Source organism: Amia ocellicauda, chromosome 2, assembly GCF_036373705.1.
Source record: "Amia ocellicauda isolate fAmiCal2 chromosome 2, fAmiCal2.hap1, whole genome shotgun sequence".
Classification (NCBI taxonomy): Eukaryota; Metazoa; Chordata; class Actinopteri; order Amiiformes; family Amiidae; genus Amia; species Amia ocellicauda.
In genome coordinates, this window is record NC_089851.1 from 11,869,140 (window position 1) to 11,893,302 (window position 24,163).

The following is a 24,163-nucleotide window of genomic DNA, read 5'->3' on the forward strand; positions in this document are numbered from 1 at the left end:
TTTCTCATTAATGCAATTATCTAACCAACCAATCACATGGCAGTTGCTTCAATGCATTTAGGGGTGTGGTCCTGGTCAAGACAATCTCCTGAACTCCAAACTGAATGTCTGAATGGGAAAGAAAGGTGATTTAAGCAATTTTGAGCGTGGCATGGTTGTTGGTGCCGGACGGGCCGGTCTGAGTATTTCACAATCTGCTCAGTTACTGGGATTTTCACGCACAACCATTTCTAGGGTTTACAAAGAATGGTGTGAAAAGGGAAAAACATCCAGTATGCGGCAGTCCTGTGGGCGAAAATGCCTTGTTGATGCTAGAGGTCAGAGGAGAATGGGCCGACTGATTCAAGCTGATAGAAGAGCAACTTTGACTGAAATAACCACTCGTTACAACCGAGGTATGCAGCAAAGCATTTGTGAAGCCACAACACGTACAACCTTGAGGCGGATGGGCTACAACAGCAGAAGACCCCACCGGGTACCACTCATCTCCACTACAAATAGGAAAAAGAGGCTACAATTTGCACAAGCTCACCAAAATTGGACAGTTGAAGACTGGAAAAATGTTGCCTGGTCTGATGAGTCTCGATTTCTGTTGAGACATTCAGATGGTAGAGTCAGAATTTGGCGTAAACAGAATGAGAACATGGATCCATCATGTCTTGTTACCACTGTGCAGGCTGGTGGTGGTGGTGTAATGGTGTGGGGGATATTTTCTTGGCACACTTTAGGCCCCTTATTGCCAATTGGGCATCGTTTAAATGCCACGGCCTACCTGAGCATTGTTTCTGACCATGTCCATCCCTTTATGACCACCATGTACCCATCCTCTGATGGCTACTTCCAGCAGGATAATGCACCATGTCACAAAGGTCGAATCATTTCAAATTGGTTTCTTGAACATGACAATGAGTTCACTGTACTAAACTGGCGCCCACAGTCACCAGATCTCAACCCAATAGAGCATCTTTGGGATGTGGTGGAACGGGAGCTTCGTGCCCTGGATGTGCATCCCACAAATCTCCATCAACTGCAAGATGCTATCCTATCAATATGGGCCAACATTTCTAAAGAATGCTTTCAGCACCTTGTTGAATCAATGCCACATAGAATTAAGGCAGTTCTGAAGGCGAAAGGGGGTCAAACACAGTATTAGTATGGTGTTCCTAATAATCCTTTAGGTGAGTGTATATACACACACACACCTTTAGAACAAAACAATCAACAACAACCAAAAGGCAGAGGTTGTGCTGGGAAATGTGGTCTAAATGAAAAAACTATGCAAATAAAAACAGCCCTTGATTTAAAATAAATAACATAAGAAAGTTTACAAATGAGACGAGGCCATTCGACCCATCGTCTTCGTTTGGTGTCCATTAATAACTGAGTGATCCAAGGATCCTATAAATAAATAACTTGGGAGCATCATGTCTTAATGCCATTCTGAAGATGCAAAGCTTAAGGTTTTTAATTAAAATGTACAGTAGATTTAAAAAATATATAATAGAGATCGAGTAGGTGACTGTTACTAAACCTCACCCACTACTGCAGCTCCACACTGAAATGGAAAACATGGGAGATGTGAAGACCACCCATGCAGGGGCCAGTGCCACTGGGAGCCCATCTGGCAGAAAGAGCAGTGTGAGTCATTGCTCTCCAGACTGTACTGTAATTCTGTATTGCTTGGACACTTTTACTATCTGTTTCCAAGGTAGGAGTAATATTTCAGTTTTTAAGGGTGTAATCTTTATGACAATAACTAAATGATCTGAATCATAAATAAACTTTTCAAAATGTAATATTATCCGTGAATATGGTATTCATTCCTAAATTAAATGAATTGGTTCTTAATGCTTGCACTTGATAGTACTTTCTGAAGCAGCGAGAACTACTGGTAACTATATCTATGTGGAAATATTTCCTCTGTAAGGAAAATATGAATCATTCATTCAAACTTCTTTAATTAATTGGTAATGTATCAAACTGTGGGACAAAACGTTTATGACTTTCACCATAATTTCTCTAAAAAAACATTTTTATTCTACAATATTATCTTAGTAAAGCAATACTTGTATATTAAAACATGTTATATAATGTACCTAACATGTTAAATTATTATATACAGCTGCTTGCCTGTTCCAGAAATGAATTATTTTCCTACAGTAAAAACTCAAAATCATTCTTTCAGGTGTACACTGCTAAATGGTAATGCAATACATTTTGCAGTATTGTTTGGATGATCATTTCAGAAACCATTAGAGGACTTAAAATGGGACAAATACTCAGCCCTCAGGCCAGACTATGGGTATTGCAGCCCCACACAAAGAAATCAAAGGGAAATAAAATGGAACTTAACAACACCTTTAGATGATGTATCTACACAAAACTCGGCCAACGATAAATCATTTGAAAACACTTTGAACAGGAGAATCGGATTGAATAATGAATATAACAACAATGGACAGACACAATGTAGAATAAAGAGTATCTTCTTATGATAGTGGACAATCAATAGTAAAACTTAAAATAGGTTTAACTACAAAAGATAATCAAAAAGTACTATCCTGTGCATTATAAAAATATATTTTATACTAAATTAGTTTATTAATTAAAACATCTCCGTTGTATAAGCCATCATTAGGGTCTCCCACTCAACCAAGAGGAGATTTTATGTTAACTTTGCACTTAGTAGTAATTGATCATTCAAAGGTTCGACTTAACACAGAAATCTGTGGGCATGTTCCTGCGATGCCAGTATGATACTCTGACTATTTTGTATTACTGGCAAGCATTCACTTATATATATATATATACATAGATTTAACTAGGTATACAATAAGGCTGTGGGGTGAGCCCTTTCCCTCCAGGACAAGTCCTTTGATGGTCTTTTGTTCTTGTCAATATGTATTTAAGGTCGATAACTCACTGAGACATATCCCAAGGAGGGGGGGGATATCAAAGTCAGCATACTTTTAATTAGACTTTGTGGTAATGTGATGTGATATCCTCCATTTTTGCACAATGAGGAAATGGATTAGCTTACTTCCGAAAATGTGAATCTGACAAAACACTTTTTAAGAGAATTGAGCCAGTTGCCAGCAAAGGATGTCACATAAAACTGAAAGTATGGGAAACTAATTGCTTTTCCCCAAAAAATAAATAAATATTTGTGAAAAAAAAGAAATAAACTTTACTAGATCATTCTTAAAATGGGTCAGAAAAAAATGTGAATTCTTGAGGCTTTGTTGTAGGAACAATCTGGTATTAATTGGAACAGAGGATCAGAAGAAAGCTTTTTTCCCTTCTCTTTCTGACTTGACCTCAGGGGACATTTGAAGCTACTGTAATGAAATCAGCCATCCATATGTAGCTTTATATCTAAACCCTATTATACAATCTAATCAAGCTTCCACTTCTAAACTCATCTATTCCCACTGCTAGTGCTCACAGGCAGCGAGATAACACTGTCAGCACAGGGGTTTAGATGAATTGAGCACGCTTATCAATCTGACTGAGATGATATTTTACACTTACAGTTTCAAATGCTTTCTAACCTTTTTGAGACTCAAGGTTAAAGATAGCTCAAGGAATATTTAAATAACCAACCATAGCAATACATATACAATATTCTGATTATTTTATGGATATCTTAAGAAAGGACAACTATATTTTAACTGTTGTAAATGTTTGTAGTCAATTTCAGAATCCATTTAAGAAGGTAATGGTTGAGATAGCTTACTGACATTTTACATGCATTACCTTCAAAAAAGTGTTATTTTTTGGGGGGATTATGTACTAGATTATGATATCATCCTTTTGGGGGAACACACAAGATACATTTTGCTTAATGCAATGTAGACCGCTGTCAATCAATAACAAAATAAACATAATTAAGAACAGATCTAATCTGTTTTTACAAGTACTCCGCTTCCATAACAAATCTCTCAATTTTAAAGTGAAAAAAACACAGTTTGTAAACCCCTAATTACCCCCATTGACCCCGAATTACTCTGTCTCCCTTCTTCCCCTCCTGTCGAAAACACATCAGCTCTGCAATCAGTTCACTTCACTGAAACTGCTCTCCTAGCGGTCACTGACCCCCTCAACTCTGCTCCCTCTCCTTCTCTTCTTCCTCTACAAATCTTGAAGTTACCCTCGACTCGCATCCAGTTCAAGTTGACAGGATTGCACCTAGTTACCTTCAGACCTTCATCTCTCTTCACACTCCCTCCAGACCTCTCTGGTCCTCCTGCACCAGAAGACTAATTACTCCGCTACCCCTCCTCCTGAGCTGCTCCTTTTCAACCCTTGCCCCTAAGTGGTGGAAAGACCTTCCCACAGAGGTCAGCACAGCAGAACTGCATCATGTCTGCACTTGTTACCTCTTTGAACTTGGATCCATGCTTTGTATTTTATATGAATTACAGTTCAGCAATTTTGTAATGCTTAAATTGAATTTTGTGCGGATTTGTATTGTTGCACTTTTGTAATGCTCGTGTAGATGTAACATTAACTGCAAAAATGTACCATATACTAATATTATTGTACCAATGTATCATTAAAAAGAATCCCTGTACAACATGCCTTCTTATTAAATATTTACAAAATAAATCACAATTCTACTATTTGGATTAGGAAGCCAAATCATTAAATTAATAGTGGAGAGCTGCAATTAATGAGCTCTTAATGCTCAACTAAACTCCCTGTTATAGACAATGCCTAGAAAATCCATCATTTAACATTTTCTACTATGGAAGTTGGGAGTGCACTTCAAAAAAACATGTTTAATATTCTAGTGTGTGTTTACATGTCACTCAAGACAGTTACAAAAAGATAATTTTATGCACCAAATATTTCCTCTACTTTGCTGTCTGAAGGAATCAGGATTATATTTCCATTTATTATTATTGAATTGAAGAATACCATCTGATAACATCAACATGGCAGAGAATATTGTTAGTCAAATGATATGATTCAGGTAAAAAAAAGTGTGATATTCTAACTTCATGAACTCTATGTTGAAAATAATAGCGTGTTACATACATACACAAACACATAATACATAAGTATGGATATAATACTAAAATATTCAATAGTACATTAATAAACAGATAAAAGCGTTACGTTGGAATATTCACTGATAAATCAAACTCACAAACTAGCAAATATAAATACATCTAAACAGGTCTTCCTTCCACAGGAGTCTCTACCTGATGCATATCTCTGAACACTCATGTACAGGCATGCTCAAATTTGTTGGTACCCCTCCACAAAAAACAAAGAATGCACAATTTCCTCTGAAATAACTTGAAACTTGGCATCCATCATTGTTTATTCCATATTTAATATTTAACCCAGGGAGGTTGGCTACAGTTCCATGGACCTTGGACTTCTTAATATTTGCAACTGTTGTCACAGGAACATCAAGCTGCTTGGAGATGGTCTTGTAGCCTTTACCTTTACCATGCTTGTCGATTATTTTCTCTGATCTCCTCAGACAACTCTCTCCTTTGCTTTCTCTGCTCCATGTTCAGTGTGACGCACACAATGATACCAAACGGCACAGTGACTACTTTCCTCCATTTAAATAGGCTGAATGACTGATTACAAGATTGGAGATGTGTGATACTAATTAAACTAAATAGTTTGGAATATCACTGTAATCCAATTATTTATTATCTTTTCTAAGGGGTACCAACAAATGTGTTCAGGCCATTTAAGAAAATATCTTTGTAGAATGAGTAATAATTCATCTCTTTTCACAGCTTCTTTGCTTTATTCTATGACATACCAAAGGCATGCAAGTATACATGATGCAATAGCTTTTAATTTAATCACTTTTCAGGAGGATTGAAGCATTATTACTTCAATGAGCTGCAAGGGTACCAACAAATTTAGTCACATCTGTACAGAACCATATTATAGGAGTTACAATCTTGTAAGGGAAGGAGGTGAACTGTTCAAAGGCAAGGGCACAAGCGTATCTGTTCTTCTGATATTACTGATCTGAGTTTGTCATTTGCCTGGAATAGGATTTCTCTTTTCCCTTGTGTGACAGTGTAGCAGCTCTGGCAAAGCCTGCGCAGTCATAATGCCAGTAAAGCACATTTGAATTTGGGAAACATCAATATCAGCTCTGTAATAATAGCCTAAAATCTTGGAAATCCAATTTCTTGATGAAAACCAAACCTGCACCCATTTTTGAGTTCCAAAGTTAAATCTGATGTGGAATCAGCAATATTTAGAAGCAAGGATCCTCTATCACAGAGCTGGCATCACTCATTGGACCTGTTTAGATTTGATCCCATCCTAAATAGAGCCAACTTAGAAATCTTTCTCATCAGACAAACAAAATGATTAAAATGAATTCAGTCCAATTGGCTAATGGCCCTGTTTTTCAAATGAATCATTCCTCTCAGCTGGCAAGGTTGTTATTCCAAATCCAGACTGTTGAACATTGCTGTCACTGTGGCACTATTTACCTTCTCTACATGGTCTTCTTTGGTAACCATCCTTTATACATCAAAGACACAGAAAGACCTGGAAAAGCCTTAAATGTATGACAACATTTTGCAGTGTGTATGCTGCACTTCAGTTTTTCAAAATGAGTTCCTTTCACATCAAGGTTATGTTATTGTAATGGTATTTGTTGCGTCAGAGTTTTTAAATTAAGTTAACATCATGGATTCTTGTTTAATGCCCTTGCTTTCCTCTCTCTGTTGCAATTTGCCAGAGGGATGAGTGAATAGGAATATCACAAAGACCTTACACCTCTTTTCTGAATCCATTCAATAGATACAGGGGTCATTTGAAGAAAAGGGAAGCTGAATACATTATGAAGATCTGAAAGCAGCTGCAACCCGTAATGTACTTTTTCATTCACTGCTACTGAAGACCTGAATATTTTCTCTCTCTCTCTCTCTCTCTCTCTCTCTCTCTCTCAGCAACCCCAGCTTAATTAACAGGCTGAACATACTGCTTTATTAGGCTGACATTTGTATAAATATTTCCAAAAATATCATCAGTAGGCAAGACTAATGCCACAGTGTGTAATATTGTGAGACATATTATTGGAACTTGCTAACCCAGTTTTATCAGTGATAATTCATAACAGATACCATCATTAACCCCCTGATCAATCATACCCATTAAATTGCCAAGTAACGCATCAGAAGTAAGTGAGTTTAAAAAATGTGTTCTATTTTTCTACTTGTAAGAGAGAGCCCTTAGGTAACTCACAAATTACCAAGCAAAAGCTTTGATTAATGTTGCTTAGAATCCATAAGTAGAAAGATGTCACCATTATTGTAGCATATATAAGAAACAGGACACCCCATGATAATCCACTTTGAGAAAGAACATTTTTGGTGAGGGAACCGACTTAACTCCCAAATATAGATATGATGCTACATTTTTAAGCTCAATATTCAGCCTGAACACAAAGAAAAAACATTACAGTAGCCCAAATACAGTAGGTAATTTGTGAATGCTGTGTTTCCTACAGCAGAACCATGTCTATTTAAGAAAATATGCTTGTCATTTTATTTGTTATCTGTAGAAAAATGGTGGTCAGTGGATTTTTGGTTTTCAGGGGATTCAACTTTATAAACTACCGATACTTTTTATAATGCATTTCACAACTATCAACGTCTCATAATTCCTATTTGTTTCAGAGAAAAGTGTCTGATTGAATTGTCATGGGACATATTGGTATACATATTAATACATGCACTGGTCCAGAAATCTACCCTAAGGAGACTGCAGGGTGCCAGTGTGCGGTTCAGATGTATACAGCTAGAAACATGGAAGCATTGTGGCTTTTTGTCAAGTGAAACACTCAACCTGCTAGGATGTACTGTAAGTGATGTTGCCTCCTGGCAAGAGCTTCTAATCTTTCCGTTCAATAAAAGCTTTCCAGTGAAAGGAGGTCTGTGGATGATTTTCCAGAGCTGTTCAATTTTTTTTTCTGTAACTGCATGAACCTTTTTTGCACATTCTATATTAGCAAGATATACGTATCAGCTGACTATTTTATTCCTCGACAATACTCACTTTTAATCTATAGAAAGCAACATAGGTATATTAGTTCATGGAAAAACAAACATACTGCTTTAAGAATCTTTCTTTAGAAAATGACATCATATCAGAATATTTATATGTGTAATTAAAGACATTTGGATGCGTCACACTTTTGGCACCTCTAATAATGTGGTAACGTTTATAAGCAGTAAACGTCCATCAGCCATCAGCCATGCTCACAACAGTAAATATTGTGAAGCAAGAGGATGGCTGTAAATAAACACAGCAGCGCAGAGGAATGATAGGGAACACAATTGTATGGCACTTATGGCATTTCAAACCCTCCTACGTCGCACAGAAACCATTTGAAAGTGTTTTTCGAATTGCATTATTTCAGATTTGAAACTAATGACTTTTCCTTCGCTCCTTATGCTTTCATTATGTTCTGTTTTGCAGTGTCTGCAGACAGTGACTATAAATATGTTTTACATTTCACTTATTTTTTTCATGTTTTTTTTCTTCTAAGACAGATTTCTATGACACTGTCTTCGAAAAAAAAAGTCTTCTGTGGTTCTGTCTAAAGCACGGAATCTCAGTTTACTAAAGCTGGCACTAAATCAAATTGAAAGTGTATACTTTTAAATAATTAGCATTGTTCAGTTAATCAAACTGCCATTTTTATATAAAAATAAATAAACAGCAAATAACACTCCTGCCCACTGCATTATGCAAAATATCAGTTTTCCTTCAAAAGAAGCACCAACTTCATTTTAAATAACTAAATCTGTGTACAGAATCACCATAAACTCTACCACTTTGCACCTCCTGCAAATACTTTAATAAAATAATTAATAAAAAAGGGTGAATGTCATTATTCATTATAATGGTGTTCTTAGTGAATCCATGTAATAGAAATAGTGACAAAGTGGTCAAAGCCTAGACTACAAGATGTGGGCTGATAGAGCCAAACCCCCTAAACAAATACACATTTATAGATATACACAGTGAAACTCATCAATACAGAAGTATATTCATGAAAAATGAATTACAATATACCCAAATTCCCCAACTCTCAGATGTTAATAAGTCTCCAAGCACCTAATTTTGCCCAGTCTATCTACATACTCCACTTATCCAGACCAATAATAGGGTAAATGGGCAAAGTATCAATAATTATTATACATATTAAAACAAAAATAAAAGTATAACAACAGGGAACAGGAAACATTGTAAGGACGATGTAATTAAAATACTAATATCACAAAAAAATTATTATACTACAGTATACAACATCACATCCATGCACAAGCACACAAAAACATATAATTACCATCTATGTAGGAAAACAAAACAACATGCATGGGCAAATTCAAGATTGTTTAATTGTTAACTGATCGCCTATATTTTTAGTTTTCAATGCCATTATTATTTAATTATTTAAAAACTAGACAAAGATTCCAGTTGTCCCAAAGAGGCTTGCTCTGAGATAATATATATTTTTGTAATTACTGATTTTTCAAACAAACATGTAACCTATATTTAACTATGACGTCTTCTAAGCATGAAAGAAAAAGAAAGAAAGAAAGAAAAAAAAGTCACTAGACTACTGAAGACGAAGATGTGTCGCAAGTCTGTTGCAATTTGTTTTCATTTACATCGAGTCAACATAATCTGACACATTCATTATGAATCAACATTCTGCATGTTAAGAGGATGGTTGAGGTATAAAGAAAATATTCTGCTTATTTTATATTCTTGCTAACTAAAGAAAGAAGCAGCGAGTATTTCATAAATAACATGCAGCACATGACTAATACGCTTCCATAGCAACCGATGAAGACCTGGTTTTTTATGGAAAGGTGAGCACTGTTGTTTTGCCCTAGTTACAGGCAGATTACTGTTGCTGGTGTACTGGCAAGAAATCTCCGTTTGGCTGCTATGGTAACAGACAGATTATACGCAGAAAAACTGTTACTGCCACACTATGGTAGAGGATTTTAATTTTTTTTATTATTCAATAATTAATTTAACAGATAACTTTTAATTACTCATCTATTTAAAACTAAATTAAACACACACACACCACAATTATTACTTGTGAGCCGAAACAAACGTATTAATGAAGGCCAGAACCTGTATTGATGACTGCCTTGTGTGGTCATTTCCGTATTTATATATTTTTGTTAAGACGTCAACAGTGTAATCTTTATCAGCAAGTAAAGTCTCGCTTTCTGCAGAATTATTTTTCCTAGTGATTCTGAGCTTTTTTTATACGACATGAATACTACAGGCCAGATGGTTTTCTTGCACTCTACACTGAAGAATGAATTACATTGACCAGAATGCTTCTTTTCAAGCTAGGCACTAATCTTGCCCATCTGTTTTCACTGCAGTTGGAAGAACATGAGAATTTCTTCACATTCTTGATGATTCAACATACGGTAGCAAGTTGTGTTGCTCTGGCAAAATAGATATGGCATGGATGAATATTCATGACATTAAAATATTTCTCGGGATGTGTGTGTAAAGAACAGCTAAGCCAGATATTTAAAAACGATATTTTTTTTCAAAGCTGCTGGACTGATATAGTAAGTAACATGTTGGCACATACAGGGAAGCTTGAAATAAAACACATATTGCACGTTTTCTTATTTACTATATATACACTTGGAACTACTGTGAACTGTGGATATATTTATCACATACAGCTGCTGTAATATGCATTGATGTCATTGATCGATCACTCTAACTGTTAATGGGCGATTCAAGCCCATAATATCAACTTTCATTTATAATGATGGTCTCTAACAACAACAACAAAACATCATTAAAGAAATGCAACACAACATGACCACAGTTATGTAACCTACAAAGAAGAAAATACAAATCAATTGCATAAAGCAGATCCCCGGCCCAGAAAAAAGAATTATCGACAAGACAGTGAAATGCAAGGTTGTCATGGTTTGTGAAGCCAGTTTCTTCCTTGAGGACTGCCTTCAGAATGTAAGTAATATGTTTTGTCATCACACCTCTTTCTCCTTCGTTCCTTCTTATCAGCCTCGCATTCTGAGGTGATTGTTTGAGGCACAGTGCTAAAATTAGTTTTTCACTTGGGTGAATTGTTAACAAATGCACAGAGCCCGCAATGGTAACAGTTCTCTTTTTTATGATGCTTGTTTGTTTGGGAACACAGCACAACTTCACAAAAATATAGGTTTTTGCTAGAAATGAACTCTCACAGGAAGACAGGATTAAGTTGATGAAAAGGTCCCCCACAAAACACTCATTGATTAATCAATCATAGGATAATCAGAGATACCTGCTATAAATATTTAATTTAAACCTCATTACTCACTACTTTGCTTGTCTGAGGAATATGTGTTGCCCATAGCATCACAGTACAGTAAATAAAAGTATTTAGAATTATCTGAAATAATCTGTGTAAGGATTCCATACTTAATTATAAAGAATCCCTTAATACTTTATGTGGTATCTTTCATTTTTTAAATTGTAATAAGAAAATATCAGATTAATGGCTGCACTGCTTTTGTATACACTGTGTTTTGCACAAATACATTTTTATGAATTAATAAAGATAAAGATAAAGAATAATAAAAAAGATAAGGAAGATCAAAGACTTTATCCTTCTAATAAGAGAAGCCAAAGGCAAAAAAAATATATAAAACCCACAACTGGTAATCGGTTTCTGACATGTAGATACAACTTTTTTGTGTCTATCTACCTCAAAAAATCTAAAATGATATAGACTTTTTTATATAGGTCCTTTATTTGCCTAAATGAACTACAATAGACACATTTTAGTATGAAGGACTGAATGCGTTTTGCAAAAGTACCTGATAAAAAAAAAAAACACATGGGCATATGAGGATCCCTAGCTGAAATGTTAGATTATTAAAAGACTACAACACAATTATGAAGTAAGAATCTAATCATGTCAGAGTTATTTTAAAGATGTCTGGGCCAATACATGATAAAAGTCTCAAGACACTGCGAACCATTTAAGGAAATTTGCATGACTCACTGCTTTTCAATTATGATAACAGTTCACATTCTCCAGAGGGAAGAGGCAGAGTGAGACAATGCTTCTGCAATGTTTAAAAAAATCTAAATAATTTTACACCTAAAGATGCCGCTTTCATCAACATGTTATTCATATTTTATTATTTTATTCATAGCAGTCGAATCAAAGGAATTATAGTAGCAAATTACAACTACAGAATCCATTACCTCTGAACAAACTGTGCAGGTCAATATCTTCTTCCTCATCTTTGATTTTCAGATATTTCGTTGACTGAGCAAGCCTGAGAAAACAGAAGAAAAAAGATACAGCCCGATTATCATGTGAACTGGAACTAAATCACTATAGCAGCCATAATTCGACTGCACAGAATGGGATAAACAACACAGAAGCAGAAGACAAATTAGATGTTAAATTTAAGAAAATATAAAAAGACAGTGTATTATCTAAATCCATAAAGAAAACATGGGTAATGCGAATCATATTTCATGCTACAAAGATCTAACACCAGGAGCCACAGCATGTCCAAATACCTCCTCTTTAAAATATCCATTCCTGTATTTTTTGTTAAAAACAGTAATATCCTATGTAATTACATGTTGCCAACTATATCTGTCAGAGTTGCGATAAGGAAGATCAAATACTTTATCCTTCTAATAAGAGAAGCCAAAGGCAAAATTGAGAGACCACTACACATTTTTCTTAAATCAGCATCTCTACATGTATGGCAGCCATTCCATTCCATTTATATTTTAATTTGGAATTTGGGAGAAATGTTGTCAGTAATTTATAGAATAAAACAAAAATGTTAATGTTACCCAAACACATACCTTATACTAACTTATAAATTTGCAGTGGCGTCTTAATTTTTTCCAGAGCTGTATATATAAATATATACACCGATCAGCCATAACATTATGACCACCTGCCTAATATTGTGTAGGTCCCCCTTTTGCCACCAAAACAGCCCTGACCCGTCGAGGCATGGACTCCACTAGACCTCTGAAGGTGTGCTGTGGTATCTGACACCAAGATGCTCGATTGGATTGAGATCTGGGGAATTTGGAGGCCAAGTCAACACCTTGAACTCGTGATTCATCAGACCAGGCCACCTTCTTCCATTACTCCGTGGTCCAGTTCTGATGCTCACGTGCCCATTGTAGGCGCTTTCGGCAGTGGACAGGGGTCAGCATGGGCACCCTGACTAGTCTGTGGCTACACAGCCCCATACGCAACAAATTGCGATGCACTGTGTGTTCTGACACCTTTCTATCAGGACCAGCATGAACTTTTTCAGCAATTTGAGCTTCAGTAGCTCATCTGTTGGATCGGACCACACGAGCCAGCCTTCGCTCTCCATGTGCATTAATGAGCCTTGGCCGCCCATGACCCTGTCGCCGGTTCACCGCTTTTCCTTCCTTGGACCACTTTTGATAGGTACTGACCACTGCAGACCGGGAACACCCCACAAGAGCTGCAGTTTTGGAGATGCTCTGACCCAGTTGTCTAGCCATCACAATTTGGCCCTTGTCAAAGTCGCTCAGATCCTTACGCTTGCCCATTTTCCCTGCTTCTAACACATCAACTTTGAGGACAAAATGTTCACTTGCTGCCTAATATATCCCACCCACTGACAGGTGCCATGATAACGAGATTATCAGTGTTATTCACTTCACCTGTCAGTGGTATTAATGCTATGGCTGATCGGTGTATATCTATATATCTATATATCTATATATATATCTATATACACTCACCTAAAGTATTATTAGGAACACCATACTAATACTGTGTTTGACCCACTTTCGCCTTCAGAACTGCCTTAATTCTACGTGGCATTGATTCAATAAGGTGCTGAAAGCATTCTTTAGAAATGTTGGCCCATATTGATAGGATAGCATCTTGCAGTTGATGGAGATTTGTGGGATGCACATCCAGGGCACGAAGCTCCCGTTCCACCACATCCCAAAGATGCTCTATTGGGTTGAGATCTGGTGACTGTGGGGGCCAGTTTAGTACAGTGAACTGATTGTCATGTTCAAGAAACCAATTTGAAATGATTCGACCTTTGTGACATGGTGCATTATCCTGCTGGAAGTAGCCATCAGAGGATGGGTACATGGTGGTCATAAAGGGATGGACATGGTCAGAAACAATGCTCAGGTAGGCCGTGGCATTTAAACGATGCCCAATTGGCACTAAGGGGCCTAAAGTGTGCCAAGAAAACATCCCCCACACCATTACACCACCACCACCAGCCCGCACAGTGGTAACAAGGCATGATGGATCCATGTTCTCATTCTGTTTACGCCAAATTCTGACTCTACCATCTGAATGTCTCAACAGAAATCAAGACTCATCAGACCAGGCAACATTTTTCCAGTCTTCAACTGTCCAATTTTGGTGAGCTTGTGCAAATTGTAGCCTCTTTTTCCTATTTGTAGTGGAGATGAGTGGTACCCGGTGGGGTCTTCTGCTGTTGTAACCCATCCGCCTCAAGGTTGTACGTGTTGTGGCTTCACAAATGCTTTGCTGCATACCTCGGTTGTAACGAGTGGTTATTTCAGTCAAAGTTGCTCTTCTATCAGCTTGAATCAGTCGGGCCATTCTCCTCTGACCTCTAGCATCAACAAGGCATTTTCGCCCACAGGACTGCAGCATACTGGATGTTTTTCCCTTTTCACACCATTCTTTGTAAACCCTAGAAATGGTTGTGCGTGATAATCCCAGTAACTGAGCAGATTGTGAAATACTCAGACCGGCCCGTCTGGCACCAACAACCATGCCATGCTCAAAATTGCTTAAATCACCTTTCTTTCCCATTCAGACATTCAGTTTGGAGTTCAGGAGATTGTCTTGACCAGGACCACACCCCTAAATGCATTGAAGCAACTGCCATGTGATTGGTTGGTTAGATAATTGCATTAATGAGAAATTGAACAGGTGTTCCTAATAATCCTTTAGGTGAGTGTATATGTATATATATATCTATGTATATGTATATATCTATATATATATATCTATGTATGTATATATCTATATATATATATATATATATATATATATATATATATATATATATATATATATATATATATATATATATGTATATATATGTATATATATGTATATATATACACACACACACACACACACACACACACAGACGGGTGACAAATTAAAGGAAAAACCTAAATAAACAATAGTGGAGGAACATAACGAATGCAGATGCCTCCAAAGAGGTGTCCTGCATGATACAATTAAGCAATTAACATCCTATCATGCTCTGTGGCATGCACAACCAGGAATTTCTTAGTAAGACAAAGGGCAGGTTTAAATAATAAATGTTCGCAAGGTGCGAACGCGAACAGTTGTGTAATAGTTGCAGGAGGGAATCTTGCAGAATCTTGGCTTCCAAAATAGGCGAGCAGTGCGAGAGGCACCGCGAGCCAATCACAGTGTCTGAAATGGAAGTGAAACTGGGGGCGGAAGAGCAGGACGGGCCTACGAGAAGCCGCGATCAGTCAATTAAGCACAGAAACACAGCGATCTGGCACTTCGTGCTGTAAATCCACAGCATTAATCTCTCCGCTGACACAAATCTACAAGCCTAGACTTCGTATATACACCACTGCTGGACACGGTGTTGTGATATAAATGTCTATTGCAATTTGTATCATCATCACTTGAAACTGAACAGTGATGTGTACATTAGTACACAGTACATAATTTTAATATCACTCGATGCCATCTACTGTAAAAGGCAATAACAAACTTTACGCTCGGTGTCTCAAGGTGGACCCTGCGGTGCAGCACACCTGCGCACTCGCCATCTCTCTCCAAAGAATGTGTGCACTGTGCACACTGACAAAATATGTAATGAATATGTAGTGTTCAATGTTTACACATACATGTTTAATATATGATCGTGTTACACAGATATATTTACACTTGTACCATTGTCTAAATTGCATTTCCATACATAAATACTCTTTACAGTTGTAGCCGTCTGAAGTCGGATCTCCCTGCCCGGGATTCGAACCGCCCACCACCAGCGCCCCTCCTGCAGCGGCTACAGCGCAGTACAGTGTTAAGCCCTCTATATCAAAATACCGGGTCTCCCACCTCGGGAGGTTTAACACTATACTACTTTTACTGAGGGGTTACATCACTTTGTAACGTGCTCATTATATACCGAATGAGCCCTGTTACACCGTATACCTTGTAATATGTGTGTGTCTCTGTGTTTGTGTGGGATCCGACCACCCACGAGCCTGCTTCATGTACTGTGTGTGTGTCAATGTATAGTTATCACTTCCACTTTGTATACTGTGCCTGGGATAAAGGCAAAACGTTGACCATCCCTACAAGATTATCTGTTCAGATAGTAAAATAAGAACTAAGATTATATATTTTTTCCAATCCTAAATGTATCGGCTACGTTGTGCAAACTTGCCTGGTTATTTAATCATGTATTTATTTATTCATTTAATCCCCCCAATGTGCAGTGCACAAACCTCATACACTGTATGTGTTGGCTTGTAAGTTACGCATCCATATATGACTGTAGCAATATTCCATAAATATCATCCAGACGTCTCCATGCTCTACCTATTTGGGTAAATATTATATTTATGCTACAGTCACTTTGACGGCAGTGTCGATGCAGAGAGAGAGATGCATGAATTATTGAAAACCTGATCTGAACTTCGGTTACAAAATACATATATCAGAATACACATTGAATCCATGGTGAGTGTGTTACTGCACGTGGTTCTAGGGTACAGATACACTGTAAGTAAGTACACTTACACAGATTTCTAGGCTGTATCTGAATGTGACAACAGTGAATGCGCAGCTTGAGAACTGCTGTAATGCCGATATATTTTAACAAGAATATGTATGCTAACCTAATATAAACAGATACTGGCCAGCATTAAATTTGCCCTTCTGTTGGATATACCCATCTGGAATAAGCTGTTTCTCACTGCTGAGTGTATTTTCTCATTTTAAAATTGAAAGGAACATCCCACCTTTTATATTTCTTGTAAAACTTTAAGCTAATGCCAAATGTATCATGCATGGAAACATCCCCCTTATATATGATATAGGCTGAATATACATGATGGTGTTGAGAGTATGAGAGTATGAATATTTACTCAATAGTACTAGGCACTACTCCACCGAAAGATGCGTTAAGAAGGAAACAATTTTTAAGACATAAAAGAGGTTACAGAAAAACAAACAAATGCAAGTGCAGAATAAATGAACGAGTGAATTAAACAAGTCACGAACAGATAGGTAAAAGACATAACCGAAACGAACACTGACACATTACTGTACAAAACATAATATAAAATGACATTCAATAACATATTTTCTCTCTGTGCACGAACAATAGGCAACATTTCATTTGTGTGGATGTTGGGCACAACATCTAATTTGTTATCCGCACTTTACACCTGTATTGCAGTTACTGTAGCAATAATCAGTTATTTCCACTGAACACACAGAGCCACGGAGGCTGTGAATAAACCCAGAGCTGTGCCTGCACAAACCTGTGCCAGACAGGCATTTCCACTGTGCCTTAACCGCGAGAGGCTTCAGACAACTTTGAAGTTGTCTAAAAGTAGAGGACCTGCATTTTCTGGTTGTTTTCTCGCAGTTATTTTCTTGATTTAATACAGTAAAAATGGGTCCACTCCCATTGTATTGTTGAGTGGAATTAAATACAACTTTAAACAGCCGCTAATAGCAAAGTACATAACTACATCATGGGATTTACATAAAAATATGAAGAAAGTAGCATCTAACTAAACATGAAAGTACAGTGGTGTAGTGTTGTAGTAGCGGCTGTGTGAAAGTTGTGTTTTATTCTCTCGTGTTGTGCAAGAAAGGAGCTGCAAGAAGGTCGTTTTGCGGTGCAAATCAGGTTAGATTTAATACCGTGATAGTTTAGCAGCGCGATTTCCATTCGCAGACATGCCACTTATGCTTCTGCGAGCGACTCCCAATGCAAACAGGTTTGATTCAATCCTGCCCAAAGTATAGAGATTATATTATGAAAACAAGGCTGCCAGGAAGCAGCACACAAAGCCATGATGAAGGTCAACCAACAAAGCAATCACAGGTCTTTATTTATGTTTGAAGTGAATATTAAAATCAGCTAACAATGTTCTGGGTAAGCAAGTACTTATGTGTTAGCCACACAGAAGAACAGATTAACATGAGGCAATCATTCAATAAATATTGCTGTGAAGAATCCTTTAAACTAAAGACTAAAGTGCAAGACTTCCAGTTTTCACACATTTAAATCTCCCACAAGAAATAAGATAGGGACGATTTAGGCCTGTAATATGTTGTTAAAGCCTTACAAATAATGCCACATTTTGTCAATCTGGTTTTAGTTTCATGATTTAACGTTTGGTGGTTAATAGTTCAACCATTATTTCATCTGTGCACAACACACTTCTCCATTGGTCTTTACAAAGATTTCTTATGGTTCAGTGCCCACTCAGTGAGTGTTTCGAAAGCTTTCCATTGATTGCTATATACCATTTAATTCGTGTAACATCCTCAGACCATTGACATGTGGGTTAAGGTTGTTTCTTTCCCAATATGAGAACCTAAATTCAATCGTTACTGAATAGACAACAATACACAGCAGTACACTACTTAAGTTGTGTGACACATTCTATGTAGCTATGATTGCTGACAAGGGTAGAATATTTTTATGCAAAATACTTGCAGGAAAATACAAAACAAAAGTCCTTTATTGCATTTTCTTTTTTGATGGTTAATACATTTTCCATGTTTTTGTAATGTCAATCATTCATTTTTTATGGTGTTTTTCATATTATTTTTTTATGTAAAATGTTGGATAATCTTGAATATACAGAAGGCTGTACAAAACACTCAATGGACTAAACAAATCCACCCACACAGATAACACTTAATGGATCATCATCGAGAAAAAAACAAAACATTAAATATTAGCAGAAGAGAATTACATGGTAATGTAGAAAGTATTTTAGGTCTAATGAAACCCAAGGATAACTTAGTATGATTGCGGGAGATTATTTGCAAATTATTTCTAAATGTGAAAGTCAATGTTTCCTTCCTGAAGCATTCATATAATGGTTGTTAGTTAAATATTAGCAAATTATATTTCCAAACACATCCAAACTAGCTCATAGAGTTTCCACAGCATTCAGATTTTCCTTGTGAAGTGCACATTGCTATGATATTTATGCTTATATGTTAAATATTTTGTATTTCCTGGTACAAGGTCACATGAGCAACTAAGAGTTCTGAGCAATCATCAATCAAGATAAAACAATATTGTTTCAGTTTTATTTTGAGGTTAACAGTCTATGGATTCAACCATTGCATTTTAAATAGTATTTAATATAATGTAATTTTACCAAAAACAAACAAAAAAAAACATAATAATAATAATAATAATAGATATATAATTATCTATAGTTATGCATATTTACTATTAATATAGCATAAACTGCATTAAAAGTTAAATATCAATCTGTTTACAACAATCTCTATAATTTTGTGTTAGTTAATTAATCTATTTATTTATATTATATAAGTACTCGGTATATGTATGTGCAGTCTACACTAGTAAATTAAGTATCTTTAGCATCAAGCTATGCCATTTTTACATAACATGTATTTTTAGCAACTCGATCCAAAGAGTAGCATAAATAATTCATACCTGATTCATTGTCTTTTTAAACGTCATTTTTGTTCAGGGGTTTGTGACCTGCTGTGCCCTAAGGCGTGTTTTGATGATACTCTTGAGCGACTGAGCTGAATTATGGCTTCAAGTTTTAATATTAGGCATTACTTCTGTTCAACCCTATACTGAATGTCAAATACACATCAAGGTAACACTTTACATTTGATCCATAATGAAATACTTGAAGAAATTTCAACCTGGGAATCTGGCACCTTTTCCCTAAGAGGAATCTCTGAGCTCACATCAGAGGAAAGGTGTTCTTTGTAACCAAGAATTTACTACCTAAAAGATATTGATGTTACAGGTATTTTACATATATACAAAACTTTAAGACCAATTACTTGCTGAGTAAATGGCAAATGTTTAAGATTCCAGTCATTCCAAATACATTTCTAATGCACTGGCTCTTTTATAATGGGGCGTCCTTAAGTCTATCTGGATCAGTAAGCTTGCATCAATTTTACAGCCAAACGAAGGTAAAAAACCTCCAGGGAGTTCTAAAAGCTTGGAGTTTGACATTTCCCTGTCTCAAACACTTGTATAGGTACAGATCAAAGCTGTAAATGTAGCCTGTGGAGAGAAAGGCTTCCTTGAAATAGGCTACATGGGTTGCTGCTTGATGAGCTCAAAGTGAACAATGAATTGTCAATGTAAAACATGCATGGGTCAACTCATGAATTGAAATAAACAATACACCTAAGCAAGAACATTTTTCTATAAATTAAGCAGGTGTAAAGCTAAATCTGGTTTGTCGTGCCCATTTATAAAAAAATAGATTTAGTAACACAACATTCTTAACCACCTTCTAACATTTTCTCTGAAACCAAGAAAAGTGCCTCTGTGTCTTTTAGATACACATTATATAGTTCGCTATTAACACATTCACTTCATTGAGCAGCAGTTGTGAAATCCTTTATTGATCCTTGTCAAATGCTAGGTAATTAAATTTCCAGTCAGATAAATAGAAATCAAAGGAGTTTTCATCTGCTGAGAGGCTGCTCTTTAACACCCAGGACTTCATTTCCACAAAGGTTTATAGATCTTTAAGGAAACATGAACGAGATATTCTGCAGCATCTGCATGTGAAGACAAGACACAGAACAGCTTGTGGTGCTTGGGATGAAAATACTTTTTAAAGGGCTCTCATGCTTCCTATAACAATGAGCTCATTGTGGATTAAACAGTAGTGGTAGTAGGTGCTGAACCTGATAGAGAGAGATTACAGGGCTAAACTTGGCACTGATTTGAAGAGCACAGACTGTCTGTGATCCTAAATCTTAGTCGTCTGTTTTCTTAAGGAATAACCACTATGCCAAATATGAGGCAATGGCACTTCTATGGTAAGTAATTATTTACATAGAGCATTTTAAGAGAGGAGCCCAGTGTCTACTTGTAAATGTGGGCAAATATATATTAACAAGAAAAAAGGTAAAAACGAGACACAAAATATTATTTGTCAGTAAAATCTCGACCCTTACATGTTACAAGTTGTTCTTCATAGCCGAAAAACATAAGCTATCGAGAAGCTGACATTCGACTTCCTGATCTTGTCAAAAATAACTGGGCAATTTCCTTACAGAAGGCTCTATTTCTGGAGTAAGATGTAAGCATTGGCCATAACCAAGACAGACAAGCTGCTTCTTCAGGGGACATGCAAGGTCTTTAACACCCTTATTTCAGGTCAAGCAGTGTTTAATGTGTGGACTGTTGCGTACCTGCTTTGAAGCTTGGCCTTTTTGACAGCAGGAGTGAATGGTTTGTTTCCCTGAGCAGGAGGATCGTCACTGTGCTCTCTCTTGACCAGCTGATATCCGGTGTGCCGCTGATGAGAGGCGTACCGTCCTCTTAAACGACCTGAGCCTTCATACCCTGTCAGCGAGCACCTGTTTGTCATTTCAGAGGAACTGGATTAAAATAACAATACAGTTAGGTTGATCAATGTAGTTAACCAACACAACAACAAATGGTATAATTTTTAAATAAAACGTATGTTAGTATTGCTATTATTACATATCACTAAACATTTAAAAAAACATCTGACATTTAAGAATGCTGAGAAAATATAATATAGGTAAATATAGGTAGTTACATGTTCACCTAGATAACGATATAAGGTTTAATAGATAGCTTTAAATACTGAAATTAAATTAATTATTGCATGTTTATGGAATTTCTGTTAACTTAATTTTGAAAGCATTAAAGTAATTGGGTCATGACAGTTACCTATGTACTGTGTGTGTGTGTGTGTATGGTGTTTTTTTTAATCAAAATGATTGACTCTCCATGTGATCCAGAGATACAGCAGACATAAACGGTTTTATTTGAACTCACATACAGTTGACAACTTCCCTAAAAGGATGTTGTAATTACTGTTATGCGCAAATTGTTTGCATTGCAGTTTACAGATCTGGATTGTGTTTGTACCTGAGGTAGATCCTCAGGACTTTATTGAGAGCATGAATCTTCAAGTGTTTAATTCCCTGTTCTTAATATGCCCAAATATGGTATTCATTTTAAACAGCTTGCTGTTTCAAACCACTGCTTAAATGTTGACATACCCTGGATACTCACATGAGGTATAAAGCTCTGTAGGTCACTGTAAGTGACATTTATAGACTTGATAAAATAGATACTTATTGTATTTATAGGTCTAGTTTTACCAGGAGGCGCTTCTTACTGGGAGCGATACATTGAAAACAAAGTAAAACAAGGCAATTTCAAATTTTAACTGCTCTTGTATCAGATGCTAAAACCCAAATCAGAAACAAAAGCCTAAAACCAAAAGTAGATAAGTTTATTCACAGATTGCTGAGTTAAAAGAACTTAATGAGCTTCCACTCTTACCTAGTTTCCATATATTCCTCTGGCTTTTCGTGCTCATCCGCAGAGCACAGACGCTTTGTTTTTGGAGCGAAATGTACAGGGACGAAGGTAATTTGTTTCTCTCCTCCAAGGCGGTCCTGAAGCGTCACCTCCTTCTTCATGTTAATCTCAGAATAAGGACAGCCGAAGGCACTGTTTACCAAAAGAAGAGAAAACACAGTGTATTCATCAGCAAATCAGTGTGGAAACGCCACTTGAAAGTTGACTTTGCATGAATAAAACACACGCACTACATTATATAACATGTTTTTGAGTGCCTACTTAAATATACACCGATCAGCCATAACATTATGACCTCCTGCCTAATATTGTGTAGGTCCCCCTTTTGCCGCCAAAACAGCCCTGACTCGACGAGGCATGGACTCCACTAGACCTCTGAAGGTGTGCTGTGGTATCTGGCACCAAGACGTTAGCAGCAGATCCTTTAAGTCCTGTAAGTTGCGAGGTGGGGCCTCCATGGATCGGACTTGTTTGTCCAGCACATCCCACAGATGCTCAATTGGATTGAGATCTGGGGAATTTGGAGGCCAAGTCAACACCTTGAACTCGTGATTCATCAGACCAGGCCACCTTCTTCCATTGCTCCGTGGTCCAGTTCTGATGTTCACGTGCCCATTGTAGGCGCTTTCGGCAGTGGACAGGGGTCAGCATGGGCACCCTGACTGGTCTGCGGCTACGCAGCCCCATACGCAACAAACTGCGATGCACTGTGTGTTCTGACACCTTTCTATCAGAACCAGCATTCACTTTTTCAGCAATTTGAGCTACAGTAGCTCGTCTGTTGGATCGGACCACACGGGCCAGCCTTCGCTCCCCATGTGCATCAATGAGCCTTGGCCGCCCACGACCCTGTCGCCAGTTCACCACTTTTCATTCCTTGGACCACTTTTGATAGGTACTGACCACTGCAGACTGGGAACACCCCACAAGAGCTGCAGTTTTGGAGATGCTCTGACCCAGTCGTCTAGCCATCACAATTTGGCCCTTGTCAAAGTCGCTCAGATCCTTACACTTGCTCATTTTTCCTGCTTCTAACACATCAACTTTGAGGACAAAATGTTCACTTGCTGCCTAATATATCCCACCCACTGACAGGTGCCATGATAACGAGATTATCAGTGTTATTCACTTCACCTGTCAGTGGTCATAATGTTATGGCTGTTCGGTGTATTTACACATAGACTGGTGGTCACCTCGAAATCCTACAGAAATGGAAAATATTTTGTTTGAGACTTTTGAAAAATACATTCACCAAATTCCAATGTGTGAGACATATATATATATACTGTGCAAAAGTTTTAGGCAGGTGTGAAAAAATACTGTAAAGTAAGAATGCTTACTTCACACCTGCCTAAAACTTTTGCACAGTACTATATATATATATATATATATATATTAAACTGGTTTCAAAACATACACACAAAATAAAAGGTATATATTGCCCTTGCTTTATCAACAAGATTGAATAGTCT

General features: G+C 37.0%; 1 protein-coding gene across 6 annotated transcripts in view; it reads right to left on the reverse strand.

The window, feature by feature from the left end:
- The window catches only part of l3mbtl4 (L3MBTL histone methyl-lysine binding protein 4), a 94,630-nt gene that overhangs the window by 17,030 nt on the left and 53,437 nt on the right, over positions 1-24,163 (reverse strand). For 5 of the 6 annotated variants that reach the window (XM_066718703.1, XM_066718694.1, XM_066718721.1 and 2 more), the window contains 3 exons: positions 22,653-22,823; positions 21,524-21,712; positions 12,265-12,338 (listed from right to left, as the gene is read on the reverse strand). In XM_066718703.1, coding sequence (XP_066574800.1) covers positions 12,265-12,338; positions 21,524-21,712; positions 22,653-22,823 — 434 coding nt within the window. The remainder of the gene's footprint in view (positions 1-12,264; positions 12,339-21,523; positions 21,713-22,652; positions 22,824-24,163) is intronic. The other variant, XM_066718712.1, reaches the window with a different exon arrangement.